Source organism: Lepidochelys kempii, chromosome 20 (assembly GCF_965140285.1).
Source record: "Lepidochelys kempii isolate rLepKem1 chromosome 20, rLepKem1.hap1, whole genome shotgun sequence".
NCBI lineage: Eukaryota > Metazoa > Chordata > Testudines > Cheloniidae > Lepidochelys > Lepidochelys kempii.
Window position 1 is genome coordinate 22,396,706 of NC_136399.1, and position 22,293 is coordinate 22,418,998.

The following is a 22,293-nucleotide window of genomic DNA, read 5'->3' on the forward strand; positions in this document are numbered from 1 at the left end:
TTTTGCCCTCCTCAGCAATCGGAGCACCATGGCCTGGCCACAGATGGTGACCCCAGGGCAGTCAGCCTCATGGGGCAGCACCAGTGAGAGCCCCACTTGGTACACCTGGTCTAACTAAGGGCGTGTCTGGTCTGGCAGCCTGAAGCTCATTAGTCATTCATTTCAGCAGTGGAATCCCTGCTCCACCCCAGAAGTGGGTGCATCAGGGAAGCATTGAATGTTTATTGCTGAACAGCCCTGTGCACCCAGGGAGGCACCACTGGGAGTACAGGCCATTTAACCCAGATAGGTTCATTTTGGCGGAACAGGCAAGCCACCCTGCTTCAGAAGCCACCACAGGGACTCATGATCTTTGAACAACTGAAGCCCACCCAAGCAGTTGCAGGTGTAGAACATACACATCTTGCCCCCCTTAACCCTGCTTCTGCTCCCCCAACAGCAGCCAGCTGGGTCTGTGAACACCAGGGAGAAGGGAAGATGTAACGCACCGGTGTGGGGGGGGAGGTTTGGGGTGGGGGGAAGGTAAGAGACAGCATGAAATATAGATTTAGGCTCTGCACACAATCCTCCACTCCCTAAGTTACAGCAAGCTTTCTGTCACAGCTTACAAGGGGCTGTGGCGGATTCTTCAGCACAGACAATTTTCAAAACAAATGTGGATGCTTTTCTAAGAGATCTGCTCCAAGTCAAACGGGCTAGCCAGTGGTTTTCAACCTCTCTCATTTGCGGACCCCTAAACAATTTGAAATGGCGGTGCAGACCCCTTGTAAATCTTCGACACTGTCTGCAGACCTCCAGGAGTCTGCCGACTACAGGTTGAAAACCACTGGACTAGATGAACACTGTGGTCTCAGCTGGCTTTGGAACCTCTGACAGACGGCCTTGTGGTAAAGGCAGGGGACTGGCATTCGGGAGATTTGGGTTCCATTCCCAGTTTTGTCACTGACCTCACGCAACCTTGGGCGAGTCATTTCAGATCAGCTCCCTGTCTGTAAAATGGGGCTATGAATCCCTCCATTGTGTGTCTGCTCTCTTTTGATTCAAAGCCTTTTAGGGCAGAGACTCTTACTAGGTGATCAAGGGTCTTGGATCGGGTCATCACGAACTACTGTAATACAAATAATACAAACCCATCCAATTCTTAACCAGGTGAAGACTAACCAGAAGGAACGCAGGAAGCCAGCTGGGATACTCACATCACAAACATGCCAATGCAGGAGAGAACTGCACTTATTTTCAGCACCCAAACCATGTATATTTACAAACCAAGAGTTCCTCAAAAACCAAATGCAGAGAGCAATTTTGCTGCAGGATTTGAAAAGAAAATACAGTCCAAAAAAACCCATTTGCTTGAGCATTCAGAGAGACGTTACTGGTTTAAAAAAACATTACAGCAAAAACTGTGTTTCCTTCTTGTGTTACCAGCACCTGGGTTTATTAAACTTAAAGCTTGTTTTTAATATAAATCCCTCCGCACTTATTGCCTTTATAGGTAGTTCAGCATAGACAAATGGGGGGAAAAACATCCACTACAGCTGGTCAATTTCACTCCAGTTCGAGTCAGTTTCACTTCTGGTACTGTACTTAACTCACTCCACATAGCTAGTCTGAACTGTGAACAGTAGATGGAGACAACTCAGCAACTGCTAGTGCCGATTCCTTGTTTACAGCCACTAAACTGCATCAACCCATTAAAGACTTTCTTCATCTGAATGTGAAATAATGTCTGCAGCACAGGTCACCCCAAATCAAAGAGTATACTGCAGAATTAGAAGGTTCAGAGAAGGGCAACGAGAATGATCTAGAGCCTGGACAAACTCTCCTATGAGGAGAGATTGAAAGGATTGTTTACCTTTCGAAAGGAGACCAATAAGAGGGGCTGTAATAAATATCTATAAAATAATAATTGGGCTGAAGAAGGGAGATCAGGAGCTTCTGTTCTTCCTGTCTCATCCCACAAGAGCCAAGGGACACTCAGATAGAATTAAAAGGTAGGGAATTCACAACCAATAAGCGGAAACACTTTTCAATTAGCTTATGGAACTCACCACCACATGAAGTTGAGACCAAAACCAGCCTGGACATTCACATGGAGAAAGACTATCCGGGGCTACAATTTAAATTACAACAATAATTCTGGAATGGCTATTAAACCTTGTGCTTCAGGGTTTAAGCTGAACTGCTAGACACCAGGATGAGACTTATGGCGGCGGAAAGTTTTTGCCCCACGACTACTGTGGGTTCGTTACCCTTCGTCTGCTGCCTCTACTGCTCATGCAACATGGACCTCAGTCTGGCAATTGCTACATTCAGGTTATGTTTCCATATCGACTGTTGCTGTTGCTGCCCCGGGACATTAGGGGATCATGAAGGAGGAGCTGCTTGATGGGATGGCACAATGGGAACAGAGGGCCCCATGGGGACCGCCTCAACCCCACACTATCAAAAGGGTGAGGTAACACTGAGCTCTTAACTAGCATTTTTCATAACTGCAGATCTCAAAGTGCTTTATAAAGGAGGCTCAGTAACACACGCCCTATTTTACAGATGGGGAAACTGAGGCACTGGGAAGGGACTTGCTAAAGGTCATAGCTGGGAATAGAACCCAAGTCTCCCAAGTCCCCATGCTCTATACACAAGGCCGTACTGTCTGGTTTGCAGGGGAATTTGGAATTTCTTAATTTCTAGGAACTTTGAATTTAGGGGTTGTAAAAACAAGGTTGTTACACACCCCAAAGTCTAAATCAACCCCAGTCCTGTCTACACAGGGAAATGCCCCCTCCTCCACCCCTCCCAAAAACTTCTAGCCAGCTTTAGAACTAGCTGGAGCCAGAGCATTGACCCGGCTCTGACAGCTCCAACCATCGGTTAAGATGGGCCTGGGCAGCCTGGGCCGTGCCATGACTCCAGCCACTATTCAGAACTGGTGAGAAATTTTGGGGGGGAAATTTTCACTCGTCTTCAAATAATTCATGGGTGCACTGAGTTTAAGGCCAGAAGGTAGCACTGATGATCATCATCATTCTAGACTGACCTCCTGCATAACCCAGGCCAGGGGATTCCATCCAGTCACACCCGCATCCAGCCCAACAAACTGTAGTGGAATAAGAGCAGATCTTTTAGAAAGAAACATCTAGCTTGGATTTAAAGACTCCAAATGATGGAGGATTCACTGCATCCCTTGGTAAGCTGTTTGCATGGTCAATTTCACTCCTTGTTAAAAATTTGATCTTTATTATTCCCAGTTTGAATTTGTCAAGCATCAACTTCCAACTGATGAATTGTCTTGCCTTCATCTTCCAGATGAAAGAGCCCCTGCTATCAGAAATCTTCTCCTAGTGTATTTATAGATAGTGATCAAACCACCTTCTGTTAGACTGAACAGATTAAGCCTCTTACCTCTCTCACTCAGACCTGGTAGATCTTTTCTGAGCCCACTCTACCCCACATCTGATTTAAAGCACAGACACCAGAATGGGATGCAGTTCGATGGTGAAAGGCTAGAAACAGATTGTGCAACTGGCCAGGTGAATTTCCCTGTCCCACGCTCAGTCAAATGCAACAGAACATTAACCAAACAGCATCAACTGTGAACATCGGTAACATGTTTAGACAGTAGGACACATTTATATGAGTTTTATGTTGACAGCGTCCCTTGAATTTCCTCAGCCCGCCTATCTCAAGAGACGGAGGAGCCAGAATCCTCTTACACTGGGGCTGGAAAAATGATCTTAAAGTAATAGCAAAACATGCTTGTGAAAAGGGTATCACATCGAGCATGTGGCCAGCATAGAGGATGACAGCTTACTAGTGCTGCCAGCTAATAGAGATCACGCCTTCAGGTGACGTGGTAGAGGACCTCACTTGAACACTGAGGATCCTGGGTTCAAACCCCACCAGGACAGGGTTTGCTATAACATCACCCCTGCTGAGAACTAAAAGATTATCCCAGAAATCAGAACTCTCACACTTGAGTAGTTATGGGAGACAGATTCTCCCACAGGTCACACTGGTGTAACTCCAAAGTTACCAGGGCAATGGGGGCACCCCCGGCAAAAAAATTTGAACCCAGTTTTGATATTTACTAACAAAGACCAGGCCATGAAGCAAACCCTGCAGGGCAGCAACGTAACTAAGAGCTCCACTCATCTCCTCTAGACAATTCAGTCTCTTGTCGCTTTTCCCCTTCCGCCCCTGAAATCAGTCTGTTCCTTGGTCCTGCCTGACTCCACAGATCTCATACACTTCCCCACGCAGCCTGCTCACCCCTGAGGAGGAAGCAGCTGGGGGTGGTTGAGTCCCAGGGACAATGGAACCTGGATTGTGACTCAAGAGACCAAAGTTCAATGCCCAGATCTGCCTACAGCTCCTTGTGTGACCACTTTGGAGAGTCACTTCCTCTACCCTGCTCCATGCTTCAGTTTCCAGATCTGTGAAATAGGGATAATACTCTCTTGCTTCACTGCAAGGATCGAGTCTGACCGTGAGGGGCTCAGATCCTATGTCAATGGGAGCCACACAAATCCCTAGACTGGTCCACACACGCCTTCCCACCCCCAATACTATTCACCAGCGTTTAACAATCCCATGGGAAGGGACTGCCCTCAAGATCACCATTCAAATCACTGGAGGAAAGAAGAGACCATTCCTGCCCCACCCCAGCCATGTACCCGACACATCCCAAGCCACAAAATTCATTAGAAGACTCACCACCCTCCATCAAGAAATTCAAAGTCAAGGCCCCACCCCTTTCTGGGAGGCTCCTCCCACAGCCCCAGGCTGGAGATGAAAGCATGTTCCCATGGCAACCGCCAATTCCAATTTTTTTTTTTTAATTCAAACCCCTTAATTTTCCTTCTTTCAATTATTTAGTGTATTTAGTGCTGGGATTGGGGCCTGATGCCCTATTGGGGGCCAGCAGAAGTGACCCATATCCTAGGGGGCAGAACAGGGCCCGGGGCGGGGCAATAACCAGCACCCCCTCGAGGGGAAAGGCCCTGTGTCCCATTCCCTATTACGCCCGCCTGCCAGGACCTTCACTCCCACCCCGGCTCACCTCCGGCCTCCATCTTGCTGGCCCAGCCTGTGGCCTCCTCTGCGCTCGGCCTACGGCTCCTCGGCAGGGCCAATCCAGCCGGGCCCTGTGCCTGCCGCTGCAGGGGGCGAGAGAGGCGCTCGCTCTCAGCCAGGGCCCCCGGCGCTCTGCCAAGCGTGGGGCAGACTGACCCCGCCAGGGAGCCGTAGCTGGGGGACGAGGGTGGGAGCCACCCAGGATCTGAGCCCTCCGGGATTCCATAGATGGGGGGCAGGCCAGGGGAGCCAATGGGGGGTGGTGCAAGGGCTTGGCCCCATGGGGGCTGGAGGGCCGAGGCCAGGGGATCTGCCCCTGCACAGGGCTGGGAGGGCGACAGATTTAAAGCAGAGGAAAATCAGAGCGATACGAGGGGGCAAGCAGACACCCCCTGGAAGCCACACAAACCTCGCGGGCTGCAGTTCGGGGCAGGGGCAACACGTGGCATAAAAAAATCCTTCCCCCTCCCCTCCAGACGGTGTGTTTGTGTTTGTCCTACCGATGGACAGGCCATTGCTGTCAGAGAGACGGCAGCAGCAATCTCATGTGATGCAGGTTTGCCAGACGGCGATCGCTGCTCTCTGCCTCAGGACGATCGGTGCCAGGTTGGCATTCTTCCCCTGCCTTTCAAACAAACTTCCTCCAAGAACCGAGTGTTTCCCCCAAGCCGGCCAATTTCTCTCTCTAGCATCCACTTACCCCTCAAGTTTTATTAAACCAGATCTTTCGCGTCATAGAGGGAGGCTGGTGCAATGGTTAGAGCACTAGCCTGGGACTTGGGAGATCCTGGCTCAACTCCCTGCTCTACCTCAGACTAACCTTGGGCAAGTCACTTAGTCTGTGATTCAGTTTCCCCATGCTACAGAGGGGGATGAGAGCACTTCCTTGCCTCACCGGTAGGGTTAGAGGATAAATATATTACCAGTTGTGAGGAGCTCAGATACTATCATAAACAGAGCCAGATAAGGACCTTAGAGAGAAGGATAATGCACTTCCTTTTTGTCCATACATGTTTTATCCCCATTTCTTATTCGACAGCATTAAAGAAAAAGCAGCTCAGCGGCTCTTAGTCATTTTAAGATCATTAATTTTATCTCCCTCTTCATCAACAAGACAATGCACCTCTGCTACTTACCTAGTTTACTCCTGAGGTCTTCAAAAGCCCCGTTTTCCCTTAACCCTTTTCCCGATTTTCTGCTCTGGCTGCCTCTCCCGAGAGCTCCTCAACCTTTCCTCGTCACTGAAGAGTCAAAGTTGAACCTGGCATGATTCCATTCTGTCTCTCTGAAATACCCACCACAATTCAACTGGGATTCCTTCATCTTCACTTCCTGTCCTAAATTCCTAGGCCCACTCCCTCCCATCCCCTGTTTTACTGTAGCTGCTACAGAGGAACCCAGGTCAGCAGCTCACAGCAAGGAAGCGAGAGGGTGTAGGGGGAAGGTGCAGTCCAGGCAAAGGGGAGTGATCGTTGGTTTGATCCCTCCTGGGACTCACTCAGGCATATCCCGAGAGGTCAGAGGCCCTGGTGGCTCAGTTTGCCCAATGCCAGCAACCGCCTCAAGACTCACACAGACTCTGAATCATCCCAGCAGAGCCAGAGTAGGGTGGGTAGCCATTTACATACAAATCCCGCACCACACCCAGGGGGCAGATTGTCCAATTGCCATCCCAGGCAGAGCGACTCCCAGCTCAGCCGCACCCTCAGGCAGCCATAGAGGAGAAGACAAGCACCCACTGCCCTCGCACTGTTGCTCAATGCAAGCATCTTTGAGCTATGCCCAGTTTGCCCAGCTGAAAGCAACTGCTCCAAGATGGGGACAGCTTAGATACATGCTCAGGGCTGGTCTTCACTGCACGGTTAACTCAGGTGCAGCCCTTAACTCGAGTCGCCTCCAGTCCACCCACAAGTCAGCTGGCCTGAGAGAGGCTACGGGCTACAGCACTAACTCGTCAGCTGCTAAGACAACTGCTCTGTAGCATACACAAAGGCCAACCTCCCTCGAGTGCCACTAGTCCTCCAACGGCTTCCCACGATTCCCCCCTCCCCTCCAGGTTGCCAGAGAGGACGGACGAGCTCTCCCACAGGTCACTGGGAAAATCCAACTAGCGGCTCAGTTTACTGCAGCTCTAAGAGCCACGGGAGGTGCTCCCAGGAGTCTTAGCCATGCACTGGAGCTTGGCCAAATGAACGCTGTCGCAGAGACAGCCCCTTGGTGAGTCTGAGCCAGAGCACCCACCCCATCCCACCAGCACACAGCCGAGCAGCAAGCCCTCCGGGTTCTCCATTATATACAGACACCCCATCGAGAGCTGCAGACGGTCCCCCATTTAACCCCAGGACAGGGACAATGCAGGCAGCGCAGACCTCCCCCCACCCCAGTCTCCTCCAATACGCATCAAACCCTGCAAGGATTGCAGACCAACTCCCCTCGAGGGTCCCAAGGCCTCCCCACACATCCCCCACATGTGCCCAGAATGCAGTTCGCTAGGAAAGAAGCTCCCCCCACACACCCTGTTCAATCCTTAACGAAAGGCTCGGATGATCCTAGAAATTAGAGTCACTTTGTGCCAGATCTGCCCACAGGTCTGAGCTCCTAAAATCTCCAGCTGATGTTTACAGTGTTGCTTATGGCCTATAAAGCCCTGCATGGCCTGGACCCAGCCTTCCTGTGTGGTCCTCCCCGACGCCATACTCCACAGCTGCCGGAAGTAGCACACCCAAGCTATGAAGAAGGGGGTGGCTGGCAGGGAGTTCTCTTCTACGTCACCTACACTGTGGAACGTGCTCCCCACCCCAGTGATCGTCAGGGAAAGAGAGAGACACCCCCCCACCAGAGGATCTGGGGAGTGTGGTGGCCACCTGTGAGGTACAAGAAATGGGACACCCAGTATGACCCTGAGCCCATAAAACTGGCCAGCCGGCCTTGCATACTGAGTCCCCTGACTGATTTCCCAGGACAGCTACTTCAAAACAGGGACAATCCTGGGGAAACCTGGACCAGTGGCAACCCCAGCAGGGAGAGGGCTGAGGGTTTGCTTCCTAGATGAAACGGCAGAAGAGAGCCCCGGGCAGCGGCTGCCGGGCTTAGGTCCAGCTGGACCGAGCATGTAACGCTGCCGGGTTTGAAGCAGTCGTGTTGATGGTGTAGTACGGCCTAGAACCTTGGACAGCTGTCTTTTTAAAATCAAAATATGGAAGGGCGGCGCCGGCCCTGTCCCAGGCACATTTAATAATTAACTTGCAAGAGGAAATGCCCGTCTCCCCAGGGAATCTCTCGGTGGGAGCCAGGGGATGGCAGGAGCACACGCAAACTGGGCGATCAGCTGTCTGGGCATCGCTCTATGGGTGATCAGGGGGTGACAGTTCCATTGTGCCAACCCCAGAGGCAGCTGCCTCAGGCGAGCCCAACACTGAGGCTCCAGCAGATTTCCACATTTGCGAGTTTCTGATCCCAAAGCGCCCCCTGCAGGCTAAGGCCTGCAACCAGCACAGCAAGGCACTCAGCGGGGTAAGCTGCTCTGGGCAGAAAGACATGGCCACATGGTGGATGCCCCCCGGGTTCACACTATGATGCGGCTGCCGAGAGCTTGTTTGACACGGGAAGGACCCTGCCAGCCCTGTGGAGATGCCAAGGAGAAGAGCCTGGCGTGATGCAGGGAGCTCCACAGGGAGCACGGCAGTGTCAGGGAAGGCAGTAGCCATTTCCCAGCTGTGGTGAGCAGTGCTGAACGCAAGGGGGCAAATTCAGGACTCCTGGGTTCTATCCCCAGCTCTGGATCTAGTGGGACAGAGCAGGGGGGACAAGGAGTCCCGACTCCTGAATTCTCTTCCAAATCTAGGCAAGTCACTTCACCTTCGCCTCAGTTTCTCCACGTGTAACCAGAGCCGATCCTGCCTCATCTTGGGAAGACGCTGTGTCCTTTCCATCCAAAGATCCCAATCTAAGCACTAAACCACATCGGTTAATATCTTCCCTTAAAGCCATCATCATCCCCAGCCCCACCCGGCAGCCTGGCCCCACACACCCAACAAAACAGGGCCCACCGGTCAGAAACCAGCCTGGGAACTGACCTCCAAGCCCAGTGCAAAGAGGCCCACATATGGAAGGGCCACAACCCGTCTGCCCCGGCACAGGGCACCCCACAATCACCACATCACCACTGCCCGCCCCCTCCACCGGGAGCTGGTTAGAGCCAGGCTTCTGCTGCAGACCTGGCTGCCAGGCAAAACTGAGCAGCGGTGGCAGGAAACAGACATTTTCAGCAGATGCGGCTCAGTTCTCTTGGGACGCTGGCTGTCCCTGGTGGGGGAAGACGGACAAATCACCCTCCTCCCCCAACCTGGCATCTCCATGGACACGGGAACCCCCTAATCCCAGCAGGGCAGAGGCTAGACTCAGAGAAAGCCACTAAGAGGTTCACTGCATCTGCCTCTGAGCCAGCTGGGAGAGAGGCGACTGGCACGCGCTCAGTGGTATACTGGGGAATCCAGCATGGCACTGCCCGCTGCCTGACTCTGCAAACCCTTATGCCACATGCGGAGTTTTACTCATGGGAGGCGAGTTACGCCCTTGTGTCCTGGCAGGATCAGAGCCCCAGTTCCTCACAGAAAATGGATAAACAACAAGGTAAAAAGCTCAGACGGTGCTTTCACCAAATCAGTTGGCCAGAGGCGCAGCTAGCGTGAATCAGCATGGCCGCATTGACTTGAAAACTGCCTTACACCAGCCGAGGATCTGGCCCCATTGACTCCAATGGACCAAGGGTGATTTGCACCAGCCAGGGAGCCGGCCCTGTATCTCCAATGCTTAATTTTGTTTTCTTAAGTCCCACCAGTCTCAAGGCAGCAGCCAACTGTGGCCCTGCAGCCGTGGCAAGGGCCATCGCCCAGGGGTGCTGAGGGGAGCATCCAGCTCGTGCCAACGTCACCGTTCGCCGCACAGTAATCCCAGCTGGCTCTGCCTTAGGGGGGAATCTCTGACCCGTCCTGGCTTTGTCCCAGCCCTTCTGCTTCTCAGCTTCACCTTTTCTTTTTTGTCTGTCACGAGGAGGAAGCGAGGAACACCTGTGCTCACAGGGTAGGTTAGCAAGGCAGCCCAGGGGCCGGCTCAGCCAGGGGAGAGGTTAATCGACCTTCATTACATGGAGAGTCTTTAAACCATAGGGACTGGGTCAGACCCAGGGTCCATCTAGCCCAGGATCTTCTGACAGCTGCCAGCACCAGCTGCTTTGGAGAAGGTGCAAGACCCCTGTCGAGATGAGATCACATGCCAGAGGGGAGATGCCGCCTGGCCTCCGTCAGAGGGCAGCTCAGAGGGAGGGTCAATAGCCTTTCCAGCTGCCTTGATTAGTTTTCTTACCCCTCACTATTATCACTCTGTCCATCTAAATGGATTATTGGGTTCTGAATCCTGGTCTCTTTCAGAAACACAACATGGTATGACAGTCATGTGGCAGTGAGTTCCACAGGTTAATAGCACAATAGGACATCCCCTTTGCTCAGTTTTCAATTTGCTGCCATTCTGGCAAATGTTTGTGCCTCACCAGGCAGGCTGAGACAGAAAGGGTGGTCCAGTCGTTAGAGTGCTTAACCTGGCTGACCTGGGTTTAAGTGTCAGACCCTGCCAGACTCCCTGAGAGCGTGTCTACACTGCAATAAAAGACCCGTGGCTCAGCTGCAGCTGGTCCACGTCAGCTGGCTCAGGGGCTAAAAATTGCACCGTAGACATTCGGGCTGGAGCCGGGCTCTGAACCCCAGCAAGGAGGGAGAGGTTCAGGGAGGGAGGGAATTTTTTGATGAAAATCTTTTCCCCTCAGAAAGTGAAAATCGGCCCAAGCCGGAGCTGTTTGCAGGACAGGGGGGTTGGACAAATATCCCCATTTGGGAATCACTGGGAAACCGTTTCCAAGCTGCTCAAACGCCCTGCTCCGACATTTCTAAACGGCTCCACGTTAGTTCAAAACCATGTCATTTCACCAGGAATTTATACTGAAAAGGTAACAAAAAACATTAAAAGGTCAAAATGAAGGCCAAGCATTGCAGCTGACCTGCTACCAGGTCAGCTTTCGCATGGCCAGCGCGCAAAGAGTTTGACTTCGAACTCTGATTTCGGGATGGGACATTTTGTAACATCTCCAAAATCCCCCTAGGACGGAGCAAATAAAGCAGGGAGAAGAGCACCGCCCCTTCCACACAGATGTTGTGAAGGTAACTGTACTCACATGTGAGGGGTGCAGACACTACAATAATTAGGACCATATCAACACCCTACGCAGAAGCACCCCATATACTTTCTCTGTCCCTTTCATAGAACGTCACCCGTGGGATCAGTCACAGGCATTTTGATGGAACTGCTTCAGCCAGAGGCCAAGACGCTGCTGAATCCAGGGTAGGTCTCTCTCTCTCGCACACACTTCCTGCAGGCTCTGAACGGAAAGGTGATCACGGTAGCTCCGCAATGCGCAGAACCGCCGCTAGGCTACAGTGCAGTCAAGGCAGGAAAAGCCAGCTGAGCTCCGAACGCCAGTTAAAGGGAAGGGAGGGTGAGTTTCAATCAAACTCCCCTGATCTGACCCTCCGCCACGCCATCAGGGGTTATTTTGTGGCTAAGGTGGAGGAACAGGAGTCAGGAGGACGCTGGGTTCTCTCTCCAGTTCTGAGAGGGAGGTCTGGTGGTCGGAGCAGGAAGGGCTGGGAGCCAGGATGCCTGGGTTCTTTCCCCAGCTCTGAGAAGGGGGTGAGGTCTAGAGGGGAGAGGCTGGAATCAGGACCTCTGGGTTGTATCCGTGCCTCAATTCCCCATCAGGAAAAGGTGAATGATACTTTCTTTTTCTCAACTTTTTGCCCATCTTGGACTATTCAGGCTGCAAGTTCCTGGCGCAGGGACAGCCTCTCACTGCACCTGTGCAGTACCTGGGACTGATCTCAGCACGGTGCTACCAGAGTTCAAAAGTCACTACTGGGCACAGAGTTGGGTCTAGTGGGTTAGAGCAGGGCATGAGGTGGAGGGTCAGAACTCCTGGGTTCTGTTCCCAACCACAGGAGGGCAGTGGGGTCCAAGGGTTAGAGAAGGGCAGAACTAGGAGCCAACTAGGACTGGCCTCTGCCACCAACTTGCTCTTTGACCACAGGCAAATCACTGCACTTGGTAGCCTCAGTCTTCCCCAACCTCCTTCCCCGTTTGTGAATGGCCACTGACCCCCCACTCCTACGGACACTGGGGCCTAACACTGACATACGCTGCTGGGTGCGGTGACAGCTCCGGGTCTGATCGCAACAGACGCCCTCGTCCCCTCACAAAGGCTTGGCAAGATGCAACCATTCCACGGCCCCTCCAGCCTTCCGACCACCCCGACCCCTGGAAAATGGAGGAGGCCAGTGAGCCTTGGGGAAGGTAGGTCCTGAAATCACCAGCCCCCAAACAAGGCTCCCAGCCAAGGGAGACCCACCTTCCTGGCACAGCAGAGTGCATGTGACTCATGTGGGATTGATGACAGCAAGACACGGCAGGTGGGCACCAGATTCCTTCCCAGCTGCAGGATTTCTCTCTATTGGCCATTAACTGGGGCTCCACTCCAGCGCCCAAAGTCTTGGCTACACCCAACAGCAGGGTATGTGTGTGTTTGTACAGGACTCTCTCGTGTTACAGATACTGCCTAGCGGTTAGAGCACTGCGCTGGGGCTTAAGACATCTGGGGTCTATTCTCGGCTCTGCCACTGGCCTGCTGGGTAACTGTGGGCAAGTCGCCTCCTCTGCCCGTGCCTCAGTTTCCCCATCTGACCTCCTTGTAAAGCACATGGAGATCTATGAATGGACAGAGATGTTGAAGAGCCAGGGATTATTATATGGTTGTACAAAGCTCCTAGCATAAGGGGGGCCCTGATCAAGGCTGCAACGTGCTACTGCTCTACAGATATAGTCACCAGGAAGGGCGGCGGGGGGGGGGGGGGGGGGCGGGGGTCAGCGGCCTAGTGCGTATTTGCCTCCTCAGAGACATCACCTATTGGACTCAATTGAAGGTTGGATAAGGGGCTAGATGGACCCAATGGTCTGATCCGACATGGCAGGATTTGGGGGGGGAGAGATTGGTCTGACCCAGTGAGGCAGGGATGCCAGTTAGATGGATTTGGTACTGCAGATGGGGGGCGGACACCAGGCTAGATGGGCCCTTTGGTTGGATCCGGCATGGCAGGAAGTGTGCATATATGGGGGGAGGAGGGGAGACCGGGACTGGTTCGATCTGAGATGGGGGCAGGGGTTGGGGAAATATCAGGCTGGATGAGCCATTGGTTTAGCGTGGCAAGGGAAGCCAGCGTTAGATGGGCCCGTTGCTCAGATCCAGGGAGGCCACACTAGCCAACAGTCTCCTGGAAGAGCACACAACCAGACAGATCAATGGCATGGCAAACCCTGTGTGCGTGAAAGGAGATTCGCCTGTGGCACAAACCTATCAGGGAGGCTCTCAGACAGAGCTAACTGCCTAATAAAAGTCCCTGCGAGGCTCGCTTTCAATAGATCATTTTCGTCCTTAGGAAAAATCACGGCACTGATGTTCATTTTTACAGAACCTTTTACTCTTTCCTGAGCTCCCTCCTGGCAACAGCTCGGGCTGCCTCAGCTCTGGCTACGCGGCACCGGGATTCAGCTGCCGGCAAAGCGATGACGCTACCTGCCTCAGCACCAACGCTCTGCCCTGCTGCTAGACAAGCTACCCCTGGGAGCTGTCCGATTGGCTCGTCTCCTTAGCCAGCCGAGGGTTCAGAAGAGTCTCTCTGAGCAAAGCAACTTTGAGCTCCACCCTGCCATCTTCCACGGGGGCGCGTCTGTCTGTCTGTCCTGAGCTCTGGACCCTTCCTTTGTTTTTAAAAGGGCCAGCGCTCTATTGTCAGCGCCCGAGTGCAGCCTGTCACACCCGCCTAAGAGCAATCACAACAAAAGCAAGTTAGTTTCAATGCACATTTGGTACTTGAGGCTCTCGGTGAAGTAACCAGCAACTGGACCTCATGAGAAAACAAGATCTAACTCCTTTGTGCCCCTCTGGACCCTGCTCCCACGTCACATGGGAACGGCAGGGAGATCATGACCCAGAGGCTTGGGGTCACTCCCCTCATCCACTTGAGACAAAATATTTTGAGACTTAGACCAATTAGGTGTATTCTGAGGGCTGAAGCATATTCTCCAGCAGACAATAAAAGCATGAAGCCAGCCAGCCATCTATGGCCGATTCCCCCTCCCACCCTGAGCCCCATGCTGCTTCCCAGAGTGGAACAGGAACAGAGATCTAGCGAGCGGAGCAGAGAGCACCCACAGAGGTGTCAGACTCCACTGGATGGTCCCATTTTATAATGCCAGCTGCACCTCTCCCTTTACAGCACCAACCTCCGATCGGCAAACAGTCATTTACTAGCAACTTTTGGGGAGCGGAGACCCACGCCCCCCAGGGCTGGTGCACCCTGAACTGGCCAGACAGGCTGCAGGCAGTGGGACTTCTATCCAGGCAATGCAAAAGGGTCAGGTACCCGTTCTCAGCTCATGACTGGGGGGGAAGGGGGGGGAAGAGAATGGGACACAGCAGTTACGAGGGGATGTGTAGGAGTGGGAAGGTGAAGGAAGATGGGGGACCCCAACAAAACCACCCCTGCAAATGCGTCCAACACCTGGTTGGAGAGATCAGGGTGCAATACCCCAAGGCAGTGGTCCTCAACCTTTTTTCATTTGCAGACCCCTAAACATTTTTGAATGGTGGTGCAGGCCCCTTTGGAAATTATAGACAGTCTGCAAAGCCCCAAGGGTCCGCAGACCACAGGTTGAGAACCACTGCCCTAGGGTCCCCACAGCCCCAACCTGGCCTCCCCTGGGACATAGGGCCAGAAAGAGACACCTCAGGTGTGAATGGAGAGGGGTGTCCCAGACACATGATGAGGTGCGGTGGGTGGGGCGCAGGCAGCAGCAGTGTGGGGCATGGAGGGACAGGGCAGGGGAGGCACACAGATGATAGAGGCTATAGGCTCGGGGTGGGGGTTGGGAGGGGAGGAGGGAGGAGATGCAGACGGGGCAGCACAGAGCTGCTGGGTGTCCCAGGCAGGTGAAGGGGGCGGGGGTCCCAACCACCCTGCAGCAGCCTGACCTCTGCACGCTCACCCGGCCGGGGCTCACCAGGCCCAACCCTCCTTTCTCCAGAGCCGCTGAGCCCCGCTCCCCCAGGCCCAGGTAGCTCCCCGCAGCCCCCACGACCCCGGGCCTGGCACTGTCCAACACAAGGCGGGTCCCGTCTTCACCGCGCCCCCTGCCCCACCCCCGATCCCCCGCACTCCTTCCCCTGGGCCCCGCGCTCCCCGGCTAGCCCCCCACTCCCCGTGATCCCTCACAGACGCCCCCCATCTGCCCCAGGGCCCCGCGCTCCCCCCACTTGCTGCTCCCCCAGCCATGACCCACTCGTTGCTCCCCCCAGGGGTCCCCCATCAGCCCCCATCCGCCCCAGGGCCCCGTGCTCCCCCATCCCCTGGGGGCCCCGATCCCTCCGCCAAACCCCCACGCTCCCCCCACTCGCTGCTCCCCCCCACTCACCCCGATCCCCCAGTTCCCCCACCCCGGGGCCCCCCAGCAGCTCCCATCCGCCCCAGGGCCCCACACTCCCCCATCCCCTGGGGGCCCCCATCCGCCCCAGGGCCCCGCGCTTCCCCATCCCCTGGGGGCCCCGATCCCTCCGCCAGGCCTCCATCCGCCCCAGGGCCCCGCGCTCCCCCATCCCCTGGGGGCCCCGATCCCTCCGCCGGGCCCCCATCTGCCCCAGGGCCCCGCGCTTCCCCATCCCCTGGGGGCCCCGATCCCTCCGCCGGGCCCCCATCCGCCCCAGGGCCCCGCGCTCCCCCATCCCCTGGGGGCCCCGATCCCTCCGCCAGGCCCCCGCGCTCCCCCCACTCGCTGCTCCCCCCCACTCGCCCCGATCCCCCAGCTCCCCCCGCAGGGGCCCCCCAGCAGCTCCCATCCGTCCCAGGCCCCACACTCCCCCATCCCCTGGGGGCCCCGATCCCTCCGCCGGGCCCCCATCCGCCCCAGGGCCCCGCGCTCCCCCATCCCCTGGGGGCCCCGAACTCTCCGCCAGGCCCCCGCGCTCCCCCCACTCGCTGCTCCCCCCCACTCGCCCCGATCCCCCAGCTTCCCCCGCAGGGGCCCCCCAGCAGCTCCCATCCGTCCCAGGCCCCACACTCCCCCATCCCCTGGGGGCCCCGATCCCTCCGCCGGGCCCCCATCCGCCCCAGGGCCCCGCGCGCCCCCCGCTCGCTGCTCCCCCCGCCAGGCCCCCCGGGGCCGCGACCCCCCCGCACTCACCGCTCTCCAGCTCGCCGCCCTTCTTGGCCGTGGCCGCGTTGCCCATCGCGGCGCTGGGGCCCGGGCGGGGCCGGCTGCGGCTCCCTCCGCCCCCGCTGCTCCCTCCGGCGCCCGCTGCCCGCAGGAGGCTCGGCTGGGCCCGGCCAGGCCCCGATCCCCCCCCGCCGCCAGGCGGAGCCGCCGAGACCGGTGTCGCCTCCCCTCCCCCCGCGGCGGCGGCTCCTCGGGCTCCGGACCCCGCCCCAGCCCGGCGCACCATTGGCCGCCGCCGCCGCCAGCCGCCCGCGCGAGCCCGGCGCCCATTGGCCGAGCAGGGCACCCCGCCGCACCATTGGCCGACTGCCGTGACGCGCGACGCTCCGCGCTGCTCCCTCGACGTCGCCCCGACCCTGACTGGGCCCGTCCGCCTCGGTCTGCCGCTTTCATTGGCCGACGGCCACGTTTAGCCCCGCCCCCGGGCGCTGATTGGCCTCAGAGGGCTGAGGTCGCGGCGTTCTATATTTAGAACGTCGGGCCAGACAGCGTTCGGAGGAATGTTCAACGTGAGGGGCGGGGCCGTGGGAGGAAAGGGGCGGGGCCTGTGAGCTAAACGCGGGGCAGACGGGAAGGGGGCCGGGGAGAGAGGGACAGAGCTATAGACCCATGGGGGTGGGTGGCATGGGGCCAGGGGAGGGGGTCTAGGAACCACCCTGGGGTGGTGTGGGGACAAGGGAGGAAGCCTAGGAACCACCCTGGGTCGGGAATGGGGATGGGCAGCGGGATCAGGAATCATCCTGGGGTGGTATCGGGACAGGGAAGTGGGGCTAGGAGGCATCGTGGGGGGGACATGGGGACAGGGAGTGTAGGAGTGACAGAGCCATTCAGGCTGACCGGGAGCCTACAGCGGAGGGGTCCGCTGGGTGACTCATTTGTGGGTGTTGCCCAGGGGCACCCTGGTGGCCCCTCCCCCTTCACTCAGCCTTTCTTGGAGGGGGGTTGAGCAGCTGACACCTTAGGCCTGGGAAGAGGAACTGCTGTGAGCTTTACCTGGCCTGCGGAGATCTGCTGCCTCTCCAGCTCCTGACCCAGGATGTGCCTCCATGACCCTGCTGCTTTAATAAGCATCATTCCTCAACGGACACACAACTGGGGGCCAGTCAGCAACTGGGCTTCCGCTGCAGTGCAGCCCCCGGGGAGGCAGGTTCTCCTCCCTGCAGGTGTTCCCCCCACCCTGTCTATTCAGACCGTGAGCCCCTCACACCAGCACCCAGCCCACTGGGGCCCCAATCTCTGTCAGTGGCTCATAGGTTCTACTCTAGTACAAATAAATAAATAGCTTGGTGGGGCCTCAGTCCCAAACTCAGAACCTCTGTCTACAGCTTGAGCAAGTCTAAGTCCCACTAGGTGGGAGCTGCAACAGATTCTAATGCTCTAAGGATTGGATGTGCAGGGGAGAGAACCCAGCACATTGGAAAGAGGGGCTCTTCATCCACACGCCACAATGTACCATCAGGGTGATGAGCTAGGCGGGAAAGGGTGGGAGGGGGAGAGACTTCCCTAGCCCTGTCCCCCCCACCTGACTCTCAAACCTGTCTACAGAGCAATTTGTCTTTGTCTTTCAGGTGATGTGGATGGCATCCTCTGGTAGGTACTTCCCAGGGCAGGATCACCCCCTTTGCCTGAACCCCCATTTCAGATTGCACTAGACAGGGCGGCTCTACCAATTTTGCCACCCCAAGCCGTCGCCGCCGAAGGACACGAACTGCCGCCCCATTCTGAATGCCACCCCACGCACTTGCTTGGAAAGCTGGTGCCTGGAGGCAGCCCTGCCACTAGACATATATCCGCCACCCCCTGAACCAAGTATAAACTTAGCTAGCTTCATCCAGGAGCTGCTGTCACCTGTCTGTTTTGAGAAAGCATCTGTTTAAACAGAAATAGGATTCCCCCCTTAGAGTCCCTGCCCCGTCTCTGCAGCACACTCTCCCTAAACACCCCTCCCCCCAGGCATGGGGATTTAACACACCCAAAAGAAAGAACACTTGTGGGATTCCCTCACTAAGACATCGGCAACCTCGTGAATTGCTGTTCAATCCACACAGGTGTCACTGAGGACAAATTTGCACTGCTGCTCCCAATCCAGCAAGCTGCTCGGCCTGGGCAAAGCCTTATGGTAGCAGCTGCTACAACTGAGATTTGGGCCCCCCTGTGCTAGGTGCTGTAATTCCGCATATGCCCCGGAGAGCTCTATAGCGGCTGCTGCTGGGAATCACAATAGAATCCAGCTCCGCCGTTCCATCAAGAAAGGCTGGTCCCATAGTTAAAGCACTGGGCAGGGACCGTATGTCTCTCACTGTCAGTGCAGCACCCATACTGCCAAGGCCTTGATTCCAGCTGCAGCCTGGAGTTACTACTGCAATATTAAATGAAGTGCTTAAATTGTAATATTTTAGAGTCCCCAACTCTTGGAATTTTAGCATGACAAGCGGGTTCGTTGCTGTTTAAAGCCTCTGCTCATGGACTTGTGGGATTATGCAAAAAACTCAGCGTTGTTTCTAGCCTTCGTTGCTGCAGAGAGAAGGTTGAAAAACATGACCCCTAAAGCCACAAAACCACAGTAGGCAAAACAAGAATCACCCCCCTCTTTATTTTAAAGAAGCTCATGGGTGTTTTTTTAAGCCAAGTTCACCCTTTTGAATGCTTGTAGTTAGCAATACTTTTCCCTTAACTCTGCTTAGTGCTCCGGGCTTTCTAAAAGCAACTCCTCCATTTAACAGAAGCTGCATCTTCCCAACGCAGGGCCGGGTCGCTCGCTCACTCAGGAGAAAGGAAAGAGACAGGCACAAAATAATAACTGAAAAGCAAAGTCAGACCACCAAAACTTTGTGCTTGATGGTAGACGGGATGTGCAGCTGGCAGCTGAGGTGAAGTTATGTCCACATGGCTCTCTCCCTCACTCCTTCCCCAGCTCGCAGCCTGGGAAAAACATGCCCTGAACTAAACTAAAATTGATTGCACACAGCATGACCTAGGAGGCAATCGACTTTTTGATCAAGATAGCAAACCAGAGCAGCTGCTGTAAGGCTGCATAATTCCATTGACTTCAGTAGAGCCGAAGCAGTTGAGGATCTGGTCCAAAGGTTCCAGTGAAGCCATGTCTGATTTACAGCAGCCTGGGATTTGGCCCAGACTTTAATAGGAAATGAAGGTCGAAGTTAGGCAGTTTAACCTCAAAAGGGGATTTTGTAAAAGCTCTGAATTGATTCAGTTTTGAAACATCAATACAAGAAGGGTTTTTAGGAAGCCTGCTGGAATGAAAGCGAACTCACTGATTTCAGCTTATCCCGGCAGCCAACCACAGCCTGGGCTCCAGGAAGGAAGTGGAACTGACAAGAAAGTGTGACCTTGTGGGTCACCTTGAGGGACAAGAGTGTAGCAAACAGCACCACCTCTGAGAAGACAGTTTGATCTAAGAGACACAGGTGCGATTAGCTGAGGGCAGGCCACTGGGGTTTTAAAGATAGATGGGCTGCAGAACTTGAGGTACGTATTGGTTATGCTTTGGGGGCCTAAATCTTCCTCTTCAACAGAGCCCTTCCCACCATTACCTGTAGTGTAGTAACACCTAGGAGGCTAGACACACAAAGACCACCCCTACCGCAAGCAGCTTAGTCTAGTATCACCATTGCACAAATGACAACATTTATCCCCCCTAAAAATATACAACAAATCACACACAAAGAACCCCATAGCCCTGAGTTTTGCCCTGACACTGGAGAAGAGGTAGAGCTCCCATGAAGCCCACTAGGGACTTTACATGGAAGATGCTGAGCCTATGGGACTGGGTGGCTGTTTATGTGGTGTGAGACAGAGACGGCAATTTCCTGCAATATCCTTGAGAGGTTTATGTATTATTGGGGGCTGGGGTTGTATATAACCTCTCCGGGGGCAGATGTGACAGATATGAGACCAGGGAGTTCAAAAGACTATTAAAAATGTGCCAGACAACTATGGACTGTTGAGACAATACATTTTAAGTGGATTTCCTGGAGAATCCCTAGAAGGGAACATGAATGCAAATTTCTCCAACTCCAGTTATCCAAAAACCCAGCTTGGTGAAGCTATGCTGTGAGGAAAGGGGCAGCATCTGCTACATTACCTGTCACAGAAGGCCAAGAGCAAAGGCCAAAGCTGTGTAAAGAAACAGCTGATAAGCCCAGCCTGGGTTCCTGATCTAAGATGGGTGAAGTTGTAACCACTGGAAAAACCCAGGTGTGGGGCTTTGAAGGACTAAAACCTGCCAGAGCCCCATGTTGGAGTTGGGGAGACCTCTGGTGAGCTTTTTAGCATGCGTGTAGATGCTTTTATTGTTTTAATGTTTTCTCTGTAATGTTTTTCCCTTAAGAATAAACATGCTTGCTTTGAAGGAGGTGAGTGGCAACTTGCACCTGTAGGCAAGGCACTCGTCTCAGGCCTCGGAGAGAAAGCAAAGCATAGGCAGTGGCCTTCTTGGGATGTCTGTGTTGCTGAGGACTGTACAGCGTAACGCAGGGAGCTGGGAAGCCTTGAAGCCTCTGGTCAGAAGGGGGAGAAATGTGGGTGTCCTCCTAAGAGAGGGGACAGCTGGGACCCAGAAACCTAAAGTAGGGGCCTTTGGTTGGCCAAGAAGAGGGAATACAGGTACAGTTGCCCTGAAACTGTGACATTGTATGGAGGACTACTTGGAATTACAAGCTGTCATTTTAACAGGGTGGGGTTCCTGGTCCTACTTGCAGGGTTAAGGGCTCCAAAGGGAAGCGTTCAAGCAGCCAGTCTGGAACAAACCAGCCTAGAATGAGGTCGGGCGAGTTATGCCTTGCTGCCTTGGGGAGCAGCCTGCTTCGTCTCTCTCTGTTTGTGGGGTTCTGAATTCTAAGAAACAAAGTCATATTATGTTAGAACCAGGCAATTTAGGTTTTTATCTAATCTGTGTGTAAGACTGGAGTTTTACACTTATGTTCCTAAGGTAGATTCAAACATCTAACGATACCTACATAAAATATCACTATCTAACTCTTATATAGCACCTTTCATCCATACATCTCAAAGCACTTTGCAAAGGAAGTTTTCCCCATTTTACAGATGGGGAAACAGACACAGAAGGGCAGTGACTTGCCCAAGGTCACCCAGACAGCCAGCAGCAGTGCTGAGAATGGTAGCCAGGTCTCCTGTATGTCAGAGCACCACCACACTGCTGGCTAAGAAGCAAGTCAGTTTCCATTATTCCTAAAACAAGATAGCCTGACACTGCAAAGTGATCTGTCGTCCGGCTCACAGCAGTGTCTGATTTTTGTAGGGCTAGACCTGTTCAGTGTTTTTAGACTGACCCCTTAACAGCGAGCTGCCTGCCGGAAAGAGTGGGGCACTCTTTCTTTACAATGGAGGAAGGAAGTCTGAAAAGTTGGGGTACCCAAACCCTGTTAAATGAGGGAATTTTCCTCCTTGATTTTCAACTTGGGACTATCATTAGTGATCCGGCAGGAACAACTTGAGGTCTCAACTGAGATCAGCACCTCACTGTGCTAGGTGCTGTGCATGTACCTAGTGAGAGAATCCCTGGACCGAAAAGCTTGCCATCTAAATAGAAAGGGTAGAGGGTGGGTGGGGAACCAGGAACACAGAAATGACGTGACCAAGATCACACAGCTGGGAACAGTCCCCAGCTCTCCCACTCTTGTGGCTGCTTGCTACTGCTGAGATAAGTCCTCCCAACTTGATGATCACTTTAGACAAGCTATTACCAGCAGGACAGTGGGGTGGGAGGGGGTATTGTTTCATGGTCTCTGTGTGTATATAATGTCTTCTGCAGCTTCCACGGTATGCATCCGATGAAGTGAGCTGTAGTTCACGAAAGCTCATGCTCAAATA

The 22,293-nt window shown here is 54.4% G+C and overlaps 1 protein-coding gene across 1 annotated transcript in view; it reads right to left on the reverse strand.

Moving 5' to 3' along the window:
• Nucleotides 1-16,647, reverse strand: part of LOC140900709 (cAMP-dependent protein kinase catalytic subunit alpha) — a 45,505-nt gene extending 28,858 nt beyond the window's left edge. Inside the window, exon 1 of the mRNA XM_073318385.2 lies at nucleotides 16,408-16,647. Coding sequence (XP_073174486.1) covers nucleotides 16,408-16,453 — 46 coding nt within the window. The 5' untranslated portion in view covers nucleotides 16,454-16,647. The remainder of the gene's footprint in view (nucleotides 1-16,407) is intronic.
• Nucleotides 16,648-22,293: the final 5,646 nt, after the last annotated feature.